This window comes from Sapajus apella, unplaced genomic scaffold (assembly GCF_009761245.1).
Source record: "Sapajus apella isolate SASKATOON/1434 unplaced genomic scaffold, GSC_monkey_1.0 scaffold14, whole genome shotgun sequence".
Classification (NCBI taxonomy): Eukaryota; Metazoa; Chordata; class Mammalia; order Primates; family Cebidae; genus Sapajus; species Sapajus apella.
The window spans coordinates 17,631,670-17,650,207 of NW_022436954.1; the positions used below are offsets into that span (position 1 = coordinate 17,631,670).

The 18,538-nt window shown below is 57.4% G+C and overlaps 1 protein-coding gene across 4 annotated transcripts; it reads left to right on the top strand.

The window, feature by feature from the left end:
• The first annotated feature begins 1,667 nt into the window (after positions 1-1,667).
• CHST1 (carbohydrate sulfotransferase 1) lies at positions 1,668-18,269 on the top strand. Of its 4 annotated transcripts, XM_032283515.1 has the most exons (5): positions 1,983-2,112; positions 7,879-8,052; positions 14,540-14,626; positions 15,062-15,159; positions 16,183-18,269. In XM_032283515.1, exon 5 carries the CDS (start codon positions 16,225-16,227, stop codon positions 17,458-17,460), a length of 1,236 nt encoding a protein of 411 aa, XP_032139406.1. In that variant the 5' UTR covers positions 1,983-2,112; positions 7,879-8,052; positions 14,540-14,626; positions 15,062-15,159; positions 16,183-16,224; the 3' UTR covers positions 17,461-18,269. The 4 variants fall into 4 exon arrangements, with proteins under 4 accessions (XP_032139405.1, XP_032139406.1, XP_032139404.1 ...); XM_032283514.1 differs by lacking the exon at positions 7,879-8,052 and having other exon boundaries at positions 1,668-2,112; XM_032283513.1 differs by lacking the exon at positions 7,879-8,052 and having other exon boundaries at positions 2,023-2,112; positions 14,534-14,626.
• Positions 18,270-18,538: the final 269 nt, after the last annotated feature.

The window sequence follows — 18,538 nt, forward strand, 5'->3', positions numbered from 1 at the left end:
CCCTGGTGCCGTGGCTACAGGACACACACTGGAAGGTGCTGTCAGCCCCTCCAGCATGATGGGGGCAGAGATGGGGGTGGTTATAGTCATAAGTTTGCAATTGTGAGCAAGAAAATGCTCACAATTTGGTCTAGTGGGACCCTTGGGGCAAGGGCCTTCATACCATCTGCTCTGGGTGGAGAGGGGGAGACTTTCTTGATGACCTGAGACCCCAATCTCTAGGGAAGTACAGCTGTGATATCCTCCTCTCAGCGAGTGAGTGAACGTTTGTTCCTGGCTACCCTAAACACAACACTGCGCAATTATTAAGTACTCACCTCAGTGCCAGACACTGCTGAGTGCTCTGCACACATTACCATCCAGTGTTCACAGTAGCCCTACGGGGTGAGGACCAGTACCTCTGCCTTCTAGATGAGGAAGCTGAGCTGCAGAGGCTGGATCACTCACACAAAGTCACCAAGCAAACACACCGCAGGCTCCTCTGACCAGCTGCTGTGCTAACCATTCAGCTGCGGTTCGCTGTGTGGGACGCGGCAGCGGCTGCCTGCCCATATATCGGGGAGGAGGCTTTCCCAGAACTCCTGGAGTTTTCAAGCCATCCACTGCGCTCTGCCCGCTAGTCCAGGAGTGCTGGAATAGCTACAGACGGGAATCGGAGATTCTGGGTGGAGATGGAAGATGACTGTTTCCCCGCTTCAGAAATAATCATTTGGTCAGAACTGAGGAGCATCGGAGGCTCAGGCAGCCTTAAGTACCTTCCCATTCTCCGGATGAAGAAACAGGCCCCTGGGGCAGGCAGCCTAGTTCATGTTAGAAGTGGTGGCAGAGCTGGGATTCCTGGCTGTCCTCTCCAGCTGAGGGGCCACTGATCACATGGTATTGCTCTGCCCATGCAACCTGCTTCTCCTCCACTCCACTCTGAGAGTTCCACCAACCAGTCCCTGGTGCCTGTGCAGGCCAGGCCGGCGCTCTGTCCCCATCCTTCACCCCTAAGGGCAGTGGTGGCTCCAGATTTCCATTTAGAAGGCCGGAGGCAGTCTGGAAGGAAGAGGGTGGGCAGGGCGGAGGAGGGGCCTAGAAGACGGTCAGCCAGCAAACCTACTCCAAGGTCCCATTAAGACACCCCGTGACTATGCCCAAGAGGGACAATTACAGCGGGGAGAAATGATTCATTCCCACCCTTGAGAAGCAGAGGGGCGGGAAGGATGAAGGGCTAGGGGTGTGTGTTGGGGTATTACACTCAGAGGTGGTTGGCTTCGGTTCTGGCTTCCGAAGTCCCTGTGTGCCACTGGCGGTGGAAGAGGTAGAGGACAGCAGGGCCGGGGCCAGGCTGGGGCTCCAGCCGGACTTCCGCGGCGGGGGGCGCTCGGGCGAAAGGCTTCGGCGGCCTGGCCAGCAGCGCCCTCGGGGGTGAGGGGAAGGGAGGCTACGCGGACGAGGAGCCAGAGACCGGTGCCCTTGCCCGCCAGCCGCGCGAAGCCCGGGGGTGGGCGTGGCTGTCCCTGGCGGGTGAGTGGGGGCGGTCTCGGGAGCCCGCCTGCGGAGGGGGTGTCCGGGTGCTGGTGGCTGGGGCGGCGCGGGGGGCGGGAGGGCGCGCGTCGAAGGGGTGGGGAGGAGAAGGGGAGGGCGGCTCGGGGGTGGAGCCGGGACCGCAGCGCCCGCCGCTCGCTCGGCGCTGTAGCTGCCGCTGCCGCCGCTGCTCTCGGCTCGGGGACGCGGGCGGGCGCTCCAAGAGGCTCCCGAGCCTGCGGCTGCTGCTCTCCTCCGGCACCCGTGGCTGCGGCGCTCCGGGTCACGGCCCCTGGCCCGGCATCTTTCGGGTCCCCGAGCCCCGGCCCCGGGTTCCGCGCCTGGCCGGGGAGAACGCACTCCGCTGCTCCAGCCGCCCCGGACTCGCGCCCCCGGGCCATGAAGAGGGGCCCGTGAGGGGCGCGCGGAGTCGGAGGAAAAGGAGGGAGGAGGGAGGCCGAAGAGGAGGGTGCCGGAGGCGGAGGATGCCGCCGCCGCTGCTGCCGCCGCCGCCACCCGCGGGCCCCCGGCGACCCTGACTCCAGACCCGAGGATGGAGCCGGCGCTGGGCGCTGCAGCTGCTCCCGGCGCGCCCCCGACCAGGTACTGGCCGGGTCCGGCGGGCTCCGGGGCGGGCGGGAGCGGACACTCCGCTGCAGCAACCGGGAGGGGCGCGGGCGCGGTGGGAGACGCCTCTCCGCTCGGGGACAGCCGCTACCGGCGGTGTGCGGAGGGGCGGCGGCAGCGAGGGACCGCTTCGTGTTGGGTGCAGGAAGGGGCCGCCGGGGCTGCTGGCCGGTGAGCGCCGCGATCGCCCCAGCCCTCCCTGCCCCCATTCGAGGAGGGTAGCAAACTTGAGAGGCGCAGTGGTCCCCGAGGCGCTCGGCTCCCCTCCGCTGCGGAGCGCACTCGGGAGCTGTTCCGGGCTCACTGTCCCACAGCCCGCCTGGCTCGGGGCTGCGGAGGCGCCTTGAGACCCTGAGGTCCTTACGCCCGCACCAACTTTCCAAACCCGGCTGCACCCGGAGGCGGGGGCGCCGCTCCCTGCTTCCTGCTCCCAGCTCTGGCTGGGCCTCCGCACCCAGCCGGCTGCGATGAGCTGGGCCCCTGTGCGGCCGGAGCCGCTGGATGGTGCAGAGCCCCCCGCGGGAAGCCGGAACAACCCTTCCGCTCCTCTCTGGATAGGACCCGGGGAGCAGCCGCTCCCAGGCTCCAGGGACTCAGTGCTGGCTTTTGCGGTAACCGCCCAGAGTAGCCCTAGCTGTGATGCTGGGCTTTAAAAGGCCAGGCTACCTGAGGAAGGTAAGACCTGGGGGTCGTCCTGGGGTGGCACCTGGGCCTGATTTCAGGTGTGCCCCCTCCCCCACCCCGGGCCCGCCCTTTCACAGGACTGCCTTCCACAGCCCTGGGGCCGGCTTCCTCCTGGTGGACTTAAAACTGCTCCTCGGCGGGGGACTCGTAGGAGGGGCCACACCTAGGGTCTAGGTGCCCGAAGACGGGCTTGGGCCATTGACAGGGAGCTGGAGGCTGGGGCAGGGGAGGTGGCAGTCCAGTCAAGGACAGAAATTCAGCCCAACATCTTGTGGAGGGGCGGGAGGAGCCGGGGGCAGGCTTGGGCGCAGGAGTCAGGCACCCTGGCTGGGAGAAACTGCTTTGACAAGCACAGGGATGATAGAGGCAAGCAGGTGGAATCCGACTGTCCAGGTACCTCCTTCAGAGGCTCCTCAGCCCCTTGCAGAGGGAGCTGCTGTCTCAAAGACCTTACCTGGGCAGGTAGTTCCTGGGTTCCTGTCCTCTGCAGCAGGGACACTTCCAGGCATCATGATGACCCTGTTTCTTTTTCAAAGTGCTTTCACCGTCATGACTCACACATTGCATTCACCAGGGAGGTATCAGGCTTCCAACTTATTCCATTCCCCTCCCTCCCGGGTCTTTAGGGAGCTGCCCGGGAAAGGAGGGGGTGGATTTGCCCCTGGGCCTTGAACCCCTGCAGAAGGCCAGGAGCTTGGCACAGCGGCACCTTTCACTTTCCTGTTGCCTGACCCTCATCCTGGCGGTGAGCCGCTCTAGGCCAGGCTAGTCCACGGTGGTGAGGTGGGAGGGGAGGGGTGCCAGGGAGAGGAAGTCTCTGCTAATCATTCCTCCAACTCTGCTGGGTCCTTGAAATCATGGCCAGCTGCCACCCCCAGCCCCCTTGACTCAACACTCGGCTTCCTCATCTCAAAGCAGAAACGCATTTACCCTAAAATCCAAATCTCCCTCTTTGCTGAGTAGTTGCAATGCTTTTGGCCAGAGTCCTCCCCAGCATCCAAAGTCAAGCTTCCCTCTGTCCTGTCCCCTGAGCCATCTCTGCGAGGCACAGGCCCCTGCTGGGAGATGGATGTATCTCCCGACCACTCTCCCCCCACCCCTTGCCGACAGGGCCCTAGCTCCTGACCGCACTGATAGAGGGGTGTGCGTCAGGCTGCATCGGAGGAGGAGTACCTCTGTGTTCCACTGAGTCTGCAGGAGGGCGCCAAGTGCCAGGCCCTCCCTGGGGGGCCAGGTTCGGATTCCTCCTGGATTCCCCTTGCCTACCCCTCTGTCTCCCTCCCTTGCCCACTGTGGGTCTCTCTTTACTTTCCCAACTCCACTCTGCATTGGTGCGGGGAGAGAGCATTTGATATTCATAATCTGGTTCAGAGAAGGTCCCGAAGCCCTGAGTCACTGTATGGTTTCCATGGAAACAGACTTGTTCAGAGGGCTCGGTGTAGCGGCTGTGGTGGGGGAGAAGGGAAACATATAGTAAAACCAGGCTCCACAAGTGTGGCGGGACTTGGACCAACTCCCTTTGGTGGGGATCGTGAGGTGTGGGGAAGGCTCTGGCCTCCCCATAGGAGGGGCTGCCTCTCCCCACCCACTGGGGTCCCGTCATTGGGAGCTGCTCAGCTGCTTCTGTGGCTCTTGGCAGAATGCTGCTTCTCCCATGGACCTTCTGGCTAGATTCTCCAGGCTCATGGCTACCGCTCCCTGCCTTAGTTTCCCCTTCTGTAAATGGAGAAAAGAACACCTACCTGACAATGTTTTTGTGAAGGTCAAATGCAGTAATAGATGAGACACACTTAGAATGGTGCCACAGTAAGTGCTCCAGTGCATCATTCCTAGGAATTAAGTCAGGGCATTGGAAGAAACTCCCCAAGCATGTTCACCTAGATCCCTACCCTGGGTCCCAGCAGGCGGTCCTGACATCCTGCTTTGAAAGAGCCTCTCCCCTGCGGCCCCAGCACATCCCCAGCTGGGAAGCAGCCAGCCATTTCTTTCTACAGAGCATTTGTTTCAGGTTCCTGAGGGCCTGGCACAGTGCTAGGCAGCCCTGGGTTTTGTTCAGACCCCACCTGTCTAGGAGCCTTGTGGGAGCAAATCCAGATAGGAGGGGTTGGCCCTGGAGCCCCTTGGGGTTGGGGCAGACAGGGAGGGGCAGAAGAGGTCCAGGCAGAAATGATGGCCCTCTGTGACAGAGTGAAGGCATTGGGGTGGGGCAGGCCACTGTCACTGATCCTGGAGAGGCTGGTTCATCTGGCTGGAGAAGCATCTATCTCCGTCTTCATTAGCTAGAGAGGGACAGGGAACTCTTCAGAAAGGTAACAAATCCTGCACACTCTCCTAACCCCAAATTAGAACCTCTAGCACTCAGGTGTTCCTAGCATGCCCCAAGAGTCTGGACAGTCTTGGGTTCCCGCCTGAGCAGCTGCTGATCTGCTATCGTCCTGCCTGCTGGGGCAGGGCAAGGGGCTCCCCGTCACTGCCTGCTCAGCAGTATTGAGGAGCGAAGCTAGGGGAGATTCTGGGTGCCACTGATGCCTCAGCCTGTTTCCCTCACTGGCCCTTCTCTCTCACTGCAGCCCTCCCCTCCGTGGCCCTCAGGTTCCCTGCTCCATGGCAGGGCTCCCTCCTCCCCTCCTGTAACATGGGCTTCAGCTCCAGGCTTAACGACACCCACACCCATCACAACCAGCTGTCAGAGCTGCAAAGCATGCTCTTTATGCGCCGGCCCTTCCTTCTATTTCACAGATGGGAAAACTGAGATTCCTGGGGTTGGCTGTATGGCCAGAGCCCAAACTAGTGTTAGCCTCTCTCAGCTACACACCAGCCCTGGGGATCCCCTTCCCTTCTTGCCGGCTCTCCAAGCAACCCCAGCTGCCGCCCGGCATCCCCCGGACACCCCCTGCCAGCTCTCGGTTCCTGCCAAGGTTCTACCCACCGCAGGTCCCTCTGGAGCATTTTGCTGTCCTCATTGGTGTTCACAACACCTTCCAATTTAATATCCTCTGCAAATTTCATTAACGGACTGTTTACTCCCTCTCTCAGGATCATTAATGAAGATGTTCGATAAGATCTGACCCAATGCTGAGGCTTGGCAGCCCTGCCCCCACTCCCAGACTCATGGCCCTCCAGCCCCTTCCCCTGGGCTTGCTTCTTCCACCCCGGGCCCTTGGGACCTGCCCCCTCCTGCTATTATGCCCCATGACAAGTGCTTAGGGCCAAGTCTTTTTGAATTAATTTTATGAGGTTACTCGAGGCACTGTATCAAATGCTTTGCTAAAAATCAAGATATATTACCCTGCCTGTGTTTCCTTCATCTACCAGTCTTGTAATTCTATCAAGAAAGCTATCAAGTTTGTCAGGTATGATTTGTTCTTTATAAATCCCCATGGTGCCGCATGGGGGCACAGGGTTCCCGCGTTTTCTAAATGTTTAGAGATTCCCTCTTTGTGTTTGCTCCTTGATTAGAGCTGGAAGGCGGGGTGCTGGGAATTGTCAGGAATGCTGTCTCTTTCCTGGGGACGGGGAAGAAGGCATGGCTCCTTTTCTTCTCCTGAGTTTTCTGCCAGTGTCAGCGAGTTGTTTAGGACCCACTGAGTCCCTGCAGTGTGTGTGGGGCCCTAAGCTTGGCACTTGGGGAGGAGGGATAGGAGAGAGCTGGGGAGGGAGATGGGGGGGCCTGGTGAAACGGACAGGGCAGGTGAAACAGACAGATGAGCCTGCTGCAGACATTCTGAAGCTACCATTGATTGAGAGATTGCTGCGCGCCAGTCACTATGCTAACAGCTTTCCATGCCTGATGCCATTTAAAACCTTCGCCTGTGCTGGGAGAGGACTGTGACCTCCCTTCACCTGAGTACCTGAGAATCAGAAAGCGTTAAGGCTGCCCAGGACTCAAGGTCTGGGTTTACCCTCTGTTTATGCTGTTATGCTGCTCCTAGCCATTTTAGACACACAGAAAGGATCAAAAAGCTGAAGTGGTTTGGAGTTTTTAGGAGGTCAGAGTGGGGATGGAAGGGAAGCCTTGAGGGAGAGCTTTGGAGAGGTGAGGACCTCTCACACACAACCCCCAGAGCCTGAAATCTGTTCTCTCTCTGCCACTTCCGAGTTGCATGAAGAGGACCCTTAACTTCTCTGAGCCTCAGTCCCTCACCTGTGAAATGGATTCATCTGTAGTTCTTGCCCCTAGGCTTGCAGAGAAGATCCAATGAGGTGAAGCGTGAAAGGTTCCTACCTTAGTGCTAGGCCGACATTGTATATGTGTCCTACAATGGAGGTCCATGTTGATGGTGGCCAGACACTCATCTGGTTGGCCATATGCCCAGCGGATGGAGCTGTGGCCCCTCCTAATGCTTCTTACCCAGCCGAAGAGGGGTGAGCCTTGCTGGCATCCCAGCCCAGAGGCATCCTTGGGACCAGCTGTGGGCTGGTGATAAGCTTTCGGCTTAGAGAGCAGGGAAGCCTCAGCTGGGCGGAGAGCCCAAACCCGATGCCCCATTCCAGACTATTTCAGACCAGATGGTAATAAAGACATTCTTCGGTGTCTTTCTGGAGGCATAGGATTTGGGTATTCCTGGGCTCCCTGGCCATAAAACCACTCAAAGCTGCGTGCGGGAAGCACAGTGCGTTTGGGCTTCTGCCTATCAGGTGCAGCAGTCCCGTGTTGACACCCACTTGGGATCATTTTCATTTGTGTCATTCAGCCAGGGAGGGAGAACCCTCCGGGAAGCAGTGAGATGGTACACACCCATTGGTATGCCAGGGAAACCAGCCAGGAAGGGCTGCATTGGCAGCCCCAATCCCACCAGCAGGTGCCCCAGGGACCTGCCCCTGGGGGATGGCCAGTAGGTATCAGATGAGCCAGTATCTGGGTTGTGGTTGAATGCTGTGATTGAGATTGGCACTAATGTGTCCTGGGACCCTGGTGGCAACCTTGGCCCTGGTGCTCCCTGTCCCTCCTTCTGGCTGTGTGGTGCTCTTGGGTATGGCCTGGGGGTTTAAGCTCTGTGATTAGGGCCAGGGCTTGGGAATCCTTCGAACTGAGTCTGAATCCTGGCACCACCACAGGCTACCTGTGCATGCTTGACCGAGTTCCCACACTTGCGGAACCTCGCTGCTCCTCGTCTGTGAAAGGTGGCAGTGGCACCTGGCCTGTGGGATGCGTCCCCTTAAGGGAGCCATGTCTGTGATCACCACTGGGTATCCGCGTCTGCAGTCTCCTCCATCCCATCTAAGGCTCAGGTGAGTCTCAGGGTCCTGTTCATTCTCCACCCGCAGTCCTTGTCCCCATGGGGCCAACCAGGCCTCATGTACAGGTGGCCCAGGCTGGAGACTCCTGGATCCAGAGACAGGCGGGCCCCTCTCCCAGCCTGGCCGGCAGCAGCCGCCTGAGTTCCAGCTCCTGTTGATGTTTGCCATCCTTGAGGCTGGGAGGATGGCTGGAGCCCCGGTGTCCAGGGGGTGGGGCCTCGGTACTATTCCAACTCTGACTGTGGCTTCTCGGTGGGGGCGGGGGACAGGAAACCGGGGCCTTTCCGCCCAGTGTCGGGGCTGCAGAGTCCCGCCTACCGCAGGCCAGGCTATACCAGGATTGGCCTGAGACAGGGAACCGTGACCTTCTGACTCATCCCTCCCCCAGAGGAGCTGGGCACACTGGGGCCTTGTGTCGTGGCCAGGAGGTCAGTCACTCTCCCCACTGCTGGGGAAAACTTTCCCCTTGGGTCGGGCCTGGGACCCCCCGCCCCCACTAGCACCCTCCACGGCAGGATGTGAGGTGCCCTTACCCTGGGCCAGGTCTCTGCAGCAGAACAGCCAGGGTCTTTAATCACGCAGGCTGTTGGCGCTTTAGTGGAGGAGGCTGTGGCATCTGTTTTAACTTTTAAAAACATTTCCAGGCCAATGGTGCCTCTGTGGGTTTAGTAGTCCATAAATATCATGCTCATGGCTCTTAATAAGCATTTGCTGTGTGCCCAGCACTGTGTTAAACTGTAGGCATCCATCAGCCTTCTGCCTCACTGCCCGCATGTTACAAATATGTGATTGTTTCTCCCATTTCCTACATAAGGACAAATGAGGCCTGTATAGAGGTTAAGTGCCTCGACCAAGGTCTCATAAAAAAGCAGCAGCGGTCGGATTCAAATCCAGGCCTGTGTGGCCCACAGCTGGGGTGCTAACCACCCCAGACTGCCTTCCTGATTGCCTGTGGGTACCTTCTCTAGGAGGCTTGAGACATCCAGGGTGTCATGTGGACATTGGCGTGCTCTGCCCTGGAGACACCAGAGCTCATAAGAGGCAGCTGGGCAGCCCTGTCGACCATGACAAATCAGCAGACCAGTCGCTCTCCGGTGCTTGTTTTGGAAACCGTGACTGAGAGCTTGTCCCCACTGGAGGTGCCCAGAAGATGTAGTAATTCTGCCTGTGGGGCCCGGGGACTCTAGGGATTGTTTGCAGGTGCCATGTTTGTGGTGGTTCGGGTTCTGGAGAGCGGGTCCGTAGACCTCACAGTGTTTCAAGTTGAAGTGGGCCTGACCCCAAAGAGAGCGGGTCCCCTGGGCTGACCCAGACCACAGGCGCTGAGTCTGGACCCCAGCAGCTCATCCCCCTGGAAGGTCGCACTGGCTGGATTGTTTGTTGACATAGTGCCCACATGGAAGGATGCTCTAGGACACTGTCCCATGAAACTCATCTTTGGGTTTCTTAGGTACAAGGTCTTGAGGACGGGGTTCATGGTGGCACACGTACAGGGCTCTGTAAGAACTCCCTCGGGAGAAATCTTGCACTGGATTCAGTGTCAGGAATACCTGGACATCTCTTGAGTGAATGCTTTAATCTTTATCTCATGGGTCCTCTGAAACAAGTAAATGAAATATTTCCCTTTTCCTACGGGCTGCCAGGAAGCTCTGACCTAGATCAGTAGCCCACAGATGGTGTGACTCTTGTACACTGACTTGGCCTCTGGTTCTTTCAGACTCTTATACTCTTGTTTTCCCCTTGCCTTGCCTCATTTTCATCACCTCATTTTCCTTAGGAAGAAAAACACCTTGGTATTTTATGTGTTTTAGCCTTAACTAAACAAACATGGATGGTGGATCAGTGCTGGCTACGTCAGAGCCAGGGAGTAAGCATTTCCCCTCTGCAGTCTCCATCCTAGAGACCGTTTACCAGCTCCTCCCTCCCTGTCCCATTCTCTTGTCCCTTGCTCCCGTTCCTGGGACCCCAGAGCCTTGGAGCCCCATCCATCATGGCTCCTGAGTCTGTCCGGAAAGACGACGTTCAGGTTCTTCCCCAGCTGCCCCCACCCCACTGTGCTGCTTGTTCATCCCCCAGGGCTTCACAGTAGTTTTTCAGGGAGAAATGTCTGGGAGAAGAGTCATTTCCCCAACCTAGGGCTCAGCTGCTCCCGTAGCCACAGGCCCCTGCTGAAATCCAGCTTTATTTCAGCTCCGGACCTGTCTCAGCAGTGCCCGGCTGCCTACTGTCCTTAGCGGCCCACCTGAACAGACAGAGCCCATTTCTGGTGGGAAAGCAGTGCCGGGGCCTTGGACACAGGGGTGGGGCTGGCAGTGCCCTGGGGGGAGGGTGGGAGGCACGGTGAGATGCCAGGGCTGATTTTCAGCACTGCACCCTGTCATAAATCACCTGTCCCTACATGGAGTGGCCTCACTGTGTCGCCCACAATTAATACTCAAACTGAATCAAAAAGCTCAGTGTAAATGGTGCCTCCTCCCACCCCAGTCTCCTTGAGGCCCCCTCCCTCTGGGGCATCTCCCGTTACTAGTTCAGTGCCAGCTCTTTCAGTGATTGTTTACACATATATACAAATATACACGTCCATCTCCTTAAAAAAATCTGAAATGGTGGTGTACTACTGCACACGTGTTTTCTGGCCCTAGCTTTGGAAACTCAATAAACTATGCTGGGTGACTGTTTCTATCAGTGTATTCATGTCTGAGGAGCCTTCTCTGACACAGCCGCTTGGAAGGACAATCCCCCGGACAAGCTAATAATGAATGGGGTAAGCTTCTAGGAAAGGGTGGGGTGCCCATGCGTGGACTTTCAGAGGTTCGGGGAACTTCTAAATTGTCTGTGTAAAATTGTGGGCATTAATGGAATTTCTCAGAGGAGGGATTGTGGTTCGAAGGGTCTGTGGCCCAGAAAAGGTGAAACAAGGCCTCTCAGCCCTGGGTTTCATGGGATTTCTGTACAGCACAAGGTGGGGGCCAACTTGGCAGAATTGGCAGAGGGAAGCACCCCTAGTTTTTTTTTGGCCCCCTCCATCCCCCAGGGCTGCCACAGATCAGGCTGAGGTGGGGGGACAGAGATGCCCAGCCCTAGAATCTTCTTGGAAGATGACTGAGTTTTTCCCATTCCCAATGCAGGGTCCCCCTGTCTGCTGTGTGGGTGGCCCCGACTGTGCCTGAGAACGAAGTCTGGGGCCTTCCTGGGATTATAGAAGCCCAGGGTGAGAGGTGGGAAGCCCTTGAGTTGTCACTGGATCTATGGTATAACCAAGGCACAGAGAGGCCAGGGGGGTGAGTGCAAGGTCACCCATCCAGGGAAAAGCAGAGGCTGTGTGGGCCGATCCTGCCTGTGACATTCAGGTCAGCGCTCCTTCCCTGCCAGAGCACCGTGAGATGAGCAGGAGAGGCCCTCGGGAGGAGGCAGGGCTGCCTGTTGCTGCTGGGCTCTCCCTGTGCGGCTGGGGTGGGCGTGCACGGCGCAGAAGCCGCAGCCAGGGTGGGCGTGCCATCCTCAAACCTCACAGCATCCTGCAACATCACCTCCGGCCGGCTGCATCCTCACGTCAGGTTGGAGCCAGCAGCCCCAGAATTCTGAACACAGCAGAAACTACAGGACTCCGAGGCTGCACCGCAGGATGTGGTCACTAGAGGGCAGCAGGAAAGCCACTGCGGTGGCCCAGCAGGAAGAAGTTCCCAGGCCGGGAGAGGAGCCGCAGGAAGAAGGGGCCGTGGGCAGAGCCAGACCCTGGGGCCTGCGGGGTGATTTGTTCTAGGCCCTTCCCTGAGACAAAAAGCAAACCACACACTTACTGATGATAGTATTAATTGACATTTAGCGAGTGCTTACCCTGCGCCAGGCACTGTACTAATGAATCCTCACAACAGCCTTGTTATCATTACCCTTATTTTTGTGTGTGAGAACACAGAGGCCCAGAGAGATGAAGAAACCTAGCCAAGGTCTCCCAGCCAGTAAGTGGCTGAGCTGGGATCAGCAGGGCTGGTGTCAGAGGCTGGGTTGTATCTATATGCCTGGCGTTGACTAAATGCTTTAAGGCCTTCAGTGCTTACCACCACTGCTGAGCTATGCCCACCTTATGGATGGGGAAACTGAGGCTCAGGGACAGCTGGTGAATCACTCAGGTCCACACACCTGCTGAGTGACAGATCCAGGTAGGCATGGTTCACGGTGCGAGCCCTTACTCTGAACTGCAGTTCTCCAGTACAGAGTTGTTCACTGCTCCCGCTCTGTGCTCTAATCTCAAGTTGACTGACAATGAAATCTGAGCTTTCTACTGGGAGCGAAAGTTTAGCAACTTGTCTGCTTTCTAACAGAAATGATAGATCCTGGTCTCCTGTGTCCAAGGTGTGGCTGGATTTTTACAAAGCAGAGGTAGAGGGAAGCCATGCCAGGGGTTGCTGGAAGCCTAGGGAAGGTTTCTGGGATCCACAGTCTGGCTTGGAGGTTGAGGGCATTGAGGAGTCTTTTGTAGTGGCTGAGACTTCCTTGGGAACAACAGGACCTAGCCCCAGGGCCTTTGGTTTCCAGGGCAGATGCCTTTAGCATACCAAGGACACTTGGCCAGCCCTGGGCCCAGCTCTGCCAGGCTGAGAGAGTGGGGGTATTTTCAGGAGGGCTGGACTTCTCCCATCTTCCCGTTCCCATGCCCTGGCTTTGCCCTCCCCAGGGGTACAAGGGAATGGCCTGTGGCTGGGCCTTCAAACACGTTCCCCTCCTCCATGTCCAGGCCCCACCTTGTGAGGCCGAGTCTCACCGTCTTAGGGATTTATAACTTCCGGCTGCTTCAGCGACTTCTGATTTATTAGCGAAGCAGCAGCTTCTAGGCCTGGCCTTAAGTTTCTCTGGGTGGAGGAAGAGTTGGGGAAAGAAACGTCAATGGTCCTCTACCCAGCAAGAGGGCAAGATGCTCCTCTGTAAAGAAAACCCTGGAGTGAGTTCTGCTTTTGGAATTGGAACTCCAGAATTAAGTGAAGACCCCTTAAGGGTTCTGTTTCCTGTCTTGATGGGGACCAAGGAGGGTGGAGTATGAGTGGAATCAGGGAAGAGGATTTGAACGTGGACTTCCCAGCACATTGCCTGGGCTGGAATCCCCGCTCCTTATTAGGGGTGTGAGCTTGGGGAAGTTATCTAACCTTAAGGGGCTTAAGCTTCCTTATCTGTAAAGTGTGGTTGTGACAGTATCAACTTCATAGAGCTGGTGTGAGGGTACGATGAGGCGATGCCCATGTAAGAAGCATGTGCCTTGGAGGAACATTGTGAATGCCCAGCAAGTGCTTGCCTTCCTTGATATTGTTTTACCCATAGCGTCTAGAACAGTGCCCGGCACATACTGGAGTTCTGATAGATGTCTGCGAGTAAATACAAAGGAAGTGCATCCAAATGAAATGACGCTGCAGCCAAAGAACAGACTCCTAAATAACTGAAAAATATGACCTGGCACTGTAATTGATGACATTCCCTGTCTGTTTCTGGAGAGGCATTCACATTCGCTTTGGGGCACTTGGGCAGAGCAGGCCTGCCTTTGCAGGGGAGTCACATTTAAAGCAGAGAGGCCTTTCTCCCTGGGTACCTGGCCCAGCCCCCTGATGGAGGCCAGCGTCCTCTGCCTTTACAAGATAAGGTTGGGGTGGGATACAGGGTGGTCGGGATTGTGGTTTTTCTCTGATCACGTTGAGAAGTTCCTAAAAATCTAAAGTCCCCCTTTCCCTCTTTACTGCTACTTGGTGATCTGGTACTAAAGAATTAAAATTTCCTAAGGAAGTAAAATTTCATATTTAAAACAGGACTTGATTTCTCCATCTGAACAGTAGGAATGAGGACCCTGACCTCTGAGAGGGGCTTATAGGGAATAACACGGTGCTAGAAGTTGGGTGAGCTGAGCCAGGCAGCGCTGCAGGTTTAGAAATGAGGATCCACTCACCGGCTCCCAAAGGAGTCATGCCAAATAGTGGGGTGTGGGAAGAATCTTCACAAAGCACATGAGTTCACCCCATCAGCCGTGAACCAACAGATCCACAGGACCAGACGGCAAAGGAGAGGAACATGCTCTAAGTCTCCGAAGCATCTGCCTGCCCAGTCCCTGTCACGCTGATTCACAAATGGGCTGGGGCCAGTCATGGAATGCACGTTTGAAGGCCAAGTATGTTTAAGCTGGAGGAACAGGAAGCCAAATCTCCTTAGCGGGAAAGAGCTGGGCTCTGGGGAGCCTACCAGATGGGGGTTAAAGCAGGCCTGTGAGCCCAGGCCGGTTCCTCTGCCTCTCTGCCTCGGCTTTCTCGCCTGTGAAGTGGGTGGATATTGGCTTCCACATCTGGTTCTTGCTAGGAGAACATGAGCTGATGCAGGGAAGGGGCTTGGCACAACAGACGTTAACTGAGGTAATGTGATGATCTTGGCGTTTTAATTCAGACTCCATGAGGAGCATCAAGGTCAGGAATGCTCCCTGGTCCACTTTCGCTTTGAGTTTCAGGTAGCTGGTGTCACTTCGGAGTGGTTGGAAGAAGACTCTCTCCCTAGCTGCGTGCCGGGAGGCGCCCTTTCGACCTGGAGACCTGGGGTGAGCCTTCCTGTCCTCGCTGACTTCTGCTAACCCCCTTCCTGGGGAATTGCTGCACAAGTTGAATTTTAAAGGGCTAGGATTGTTTCATGGATTTAAAATGCAGAACCTTGCCAGCCTCCCTGCCTGCTGGGTTCTGTTCTGAGCAGAAAGACTGCAGCTTATTAGGAGGATCTGTTGGGGTGGGCAAGGAAGGTGAAGGGAGTGGGATACCATCCCGGACTCAGAGGGCCACACTCAGGGGATCAGAGACGGCACTGGGTTGGTTGGGGCACTGAGTCAGGGATGGATCTGGGGAGCACGCAGGGCCCTTATTGCCTGGCCCTCAGGGCAGACTGTGGGGCACAGGACACAGAAGAGAAGGAGTGGGGAGGAGTTATGGAGACCCGAGATTTACCTTCGGAGCCCCTTCCCTCCCTGTCTCGTCTCCTGCAGTCTGCTGGTCACAGGGCTGCCGCACTGGCTGGGACGGCCAGCTGGACCTGGAGACGCTGGTGGCTGTGGACTCCCCAGCTTGGAGCAGCTCCTCTTTGGTAAGTGGCTGAGCCCTACTGCATTCTCCCCACGAGCAGCCCCAGCCTCCACTCAGGTCTGGTTTGAGCCAGCCTCCAGAGGAGGTGCCTGCAGAATGCTCAGGTGGGCTCCTGGCCCTGGACTCTCAGCAGCCCCCTTCACTCTTTCTGCTCTTCATGATCCCTTCCCAGTCCCCCTTCTTGGGCAGCTGGGGCACAGGAGGTAAGAGTGGAGGACCCTGACCCCCTACGGTCTCCTTTGCAGGCCAGTTCACTCTGTGTCAGTGGGGATTATGTGATCCCAGGGCCTGGACCCTTGTCGCTAGGGACCAGGAGCAGACCCCGGGTGCTGGGTAGGGTCGCCTGTCAGCAGACCCTAGACCCCTGTGTCTGCTCCAGAGACTCTTAGAGACTCCATGAGCCCCAGAACTCCACATCTGGAGTAAGTAGTTACCTGCATCCATGAGTTGGAGGGGGCTTGACGCAATTGTCACCTTGCCTGGCCATGCTGGCAGCTCACCGACCATGGTCAGCAGGGGTCCTTCACATTGAGGGAATTGGGGTCAGATGGAGCCATCTGATATGGACTCTCCTTCCCCCTAGGGATGGGCAGAGGACACAGGAAAGATGACTGTCTGGGGAACTGGGCGGGCGCCAGCTCGTGGGGGTGGGAGATCCTGGCGGGGGGAGGGGCAGTGTTTGAGGCAGGTCCTGGTCATTTCCTCAGTGCCGGAGTCTGGGGAGTCAGGCTCTTGCCTGGTGAGGCCTCTTTAAGGATCTCAGAGCTCAGGATAGGAGGCTTCCACAGCTGTCTGCAGGTTAAATCCTGGGGTGCAAGGAATACTTGTTTAGCTCCCAAAACTCCCAGGAGTCCCCAGAGAACAGCAGTCTAGTGTAGAAGCCGCTTAGGTCTTCAGGGTGTGTGGCGAGCACTGGACAGGGGCCGGGCGTTTCCCTGGGCCCCCTGGAGACCGGCTCTTCCAAGGGAACGAGCCCGTGCCCCTGCCGAGGAGGCGCCTGACCGCCGGCCGCCCTTGCCCGCAGACCTCGCCCCGTGGAGAAGCAGCCCCATGAAGGTGCCCAGCCATGCAATGTTCCTGGAAGGCCGTCCTCCTCCTTGCCCTGGCCTCCATTGCCATCCAGTACACGGCCATCCGCACCTTCACCGCCAAGTCCTTCCACACTTGCCCTGGGCTGGCAGAGGCGGGACTGGCAGAGCGGCTGTGCGAGGAGAGCCCCACCTTCGCCTACAACCTCTCCCGCAAAACCCACATCCTCATCCTGGCCACCACGCGCAGCGGCTCCTCCTTCGTGGGCCAGCTCTTCAACCAGCACCTGGACGTCTTCTACCTATTTGAGCCCCTCTACCACGTGCAGAACACGCTCATCCCCCGCTTCACCCAGGGCAAGAGTCCGGCCGACCGGCGGGTCATGCTGGGCGCCAGCCGCGACCTCTTGCGGAGCCTCTACGACTGCGACCTCTACTTCCTGGAGAACTACATCAAGCCGCCGCCGGTCAACCACACCACCGACAGGATCTTCCGCCGCGGGGCCAGCCGGGTCCTCTGCTCCCGGCCTGTGTGCGACCCTCCGGGGCCCGCGGATCTGGTCCTGGAGGAGGGGGACTGCGTGCGCAAGTGCGGGCTGCTCAACCTGACCGTGGCGGCGGAGGCCTGCCGCGAGCGCAGCCACGTGGCCATCAAGACGGTGCGCGTGCCTGAGGTGAACGACCTGCGCGCCCTGGTGGAAGACCCGCGGTTAAACCTCAAGGTCATCCAGCTGGTCCGAGACCCCCGCGGCATCCTGGCTTCGCGCAGCGAGACCTTCCGCGACACGTACCGGCTCTGGCGGCTGTGGTACGGCACCGGGAGGAAGCCCTACAACCTGGACGTGACGCAGCTGACCACGGTGTGCGAAGACTTCTCCAACTCCGTGTCCACCGGCCTCATGCGGCCCCCGTGGCTCAAGGGCAAGTACATGTTGGTGCGCTACGAGGACCTGGCCCGGAACCCCATGAAGAAGACCGAGGAGATCTACGGGTTCCTGGGCATCCCGCTGGACAGCCACGTGGCCCGCTGGATCCAGAACAACACGCGGGGCGACCCCACCCTGGGCAAGCACAAATACGGCACCGTGCGAAACTCGGCGGCCACGGCCGAGAAGTGGCGCTTCCGCCTCTCCTACGACATAGTGGCATTTGCCCAGAACGCCTGCCAGCAGGTGCTGGCCCAGCTGGGCTACAAGATCGCCACCTCCGAAGAGGAGCTGAAGAACCCCTCGGTCAGCCTGGTGGAGGAGCGGGACTTCCGCCCCTTCTCGTGACCCAGGCGGCGCGGGTGGGGGCGGGAGGCGCACGGTGTCGGTTTTGATAAAATGGACCGTTTTTAACTGTTGCCTTATTTCCCCCTCCCTCTCCCGCCCCATCTTCGTGTCCCTCCTGCCCCCACTCCCTTCTGCCCCTTTTTGTCTCTGAAATTTGCACTACGTCTTGGACGGGAATCACTGGGGCAGAGGGCGCGTGAAGTGGGGTCCTGCCCCCACCCCACCCCATTCAGACACACGGATGTTGGGTCTCTGTGCGGACGGTGACAATGTTTACAAGCACCACACTTACACATCCACACACACGCACACAGGCATCCGCGAGGAGAGGCACCCGGGGCTACGCGACTTCTCAAGCGTTTGAATGGATGAGTGGTCGGGTATCCAGTTTTTGCACTGTCTTACTATTCAAGGTAAGAGGATACAAACAAGAGGACCACTTGTCTCTAATTTATGAATGGTGTCCATCCTTCCCCCATCCCTGCCTCCTGCTCCCACTTACCCCTTAGAGCAGCGAAACTGCCCCCTCCTGCCCGCCCTTGCCTGTCGGTGAGGCAGGTTTTTACTGTGAGGTGAACGTGGATCTGTTTCTGTTTCCAGTCTGTGGTGATGCTGTCTGTCTGTCTGAGTCTTGTGGCTGCCCCTGGACCAGTGATGACTGATGAATCTTATGAGCTTCTGATTGATCTTGGGGTCCATCTGTGATATTTCTTTGTGCCAAAAAGAAAAAAAAAAGAGTGGATCAGTTTGCTAAATGAACATTGAAATGCTTTATCTGTGTTTTCTGTAAATAAAAGAGTGCAATTATCTCTGTGTGTGATTATGGGATGTTCTGAGTGGGAACAAGAGGGCTTCAGCGGGGTCTGGGTATTCCTGGTTTTGGGGAGGACAGTGAGAAGGAGGTGGAGGTGGAATTAAATGACAAGTATGCCTTTCAGAACTCTTGTCACCCTCAACACTGAATTTAGATTTTTTTTTTTTTCCCCATCAGTCAGTTGAGACTTGGTAAGTTAGCAGTCTTTTTTTTTTTTTTTTTTTTTTTTGAGACAGAGTCTTGCTCTGTTGCCCAGGCTGGAGT

What these genes read in the sequence shown, in the direction of transcription:
- CHST1 (XM_032283514.1), top strand. Translation starts at nt 16,225, where the DNA reads ATGCAATGTTCCTGGAAGGCCGTCCTCCTCCTTGCCCTGGCCTCCATT.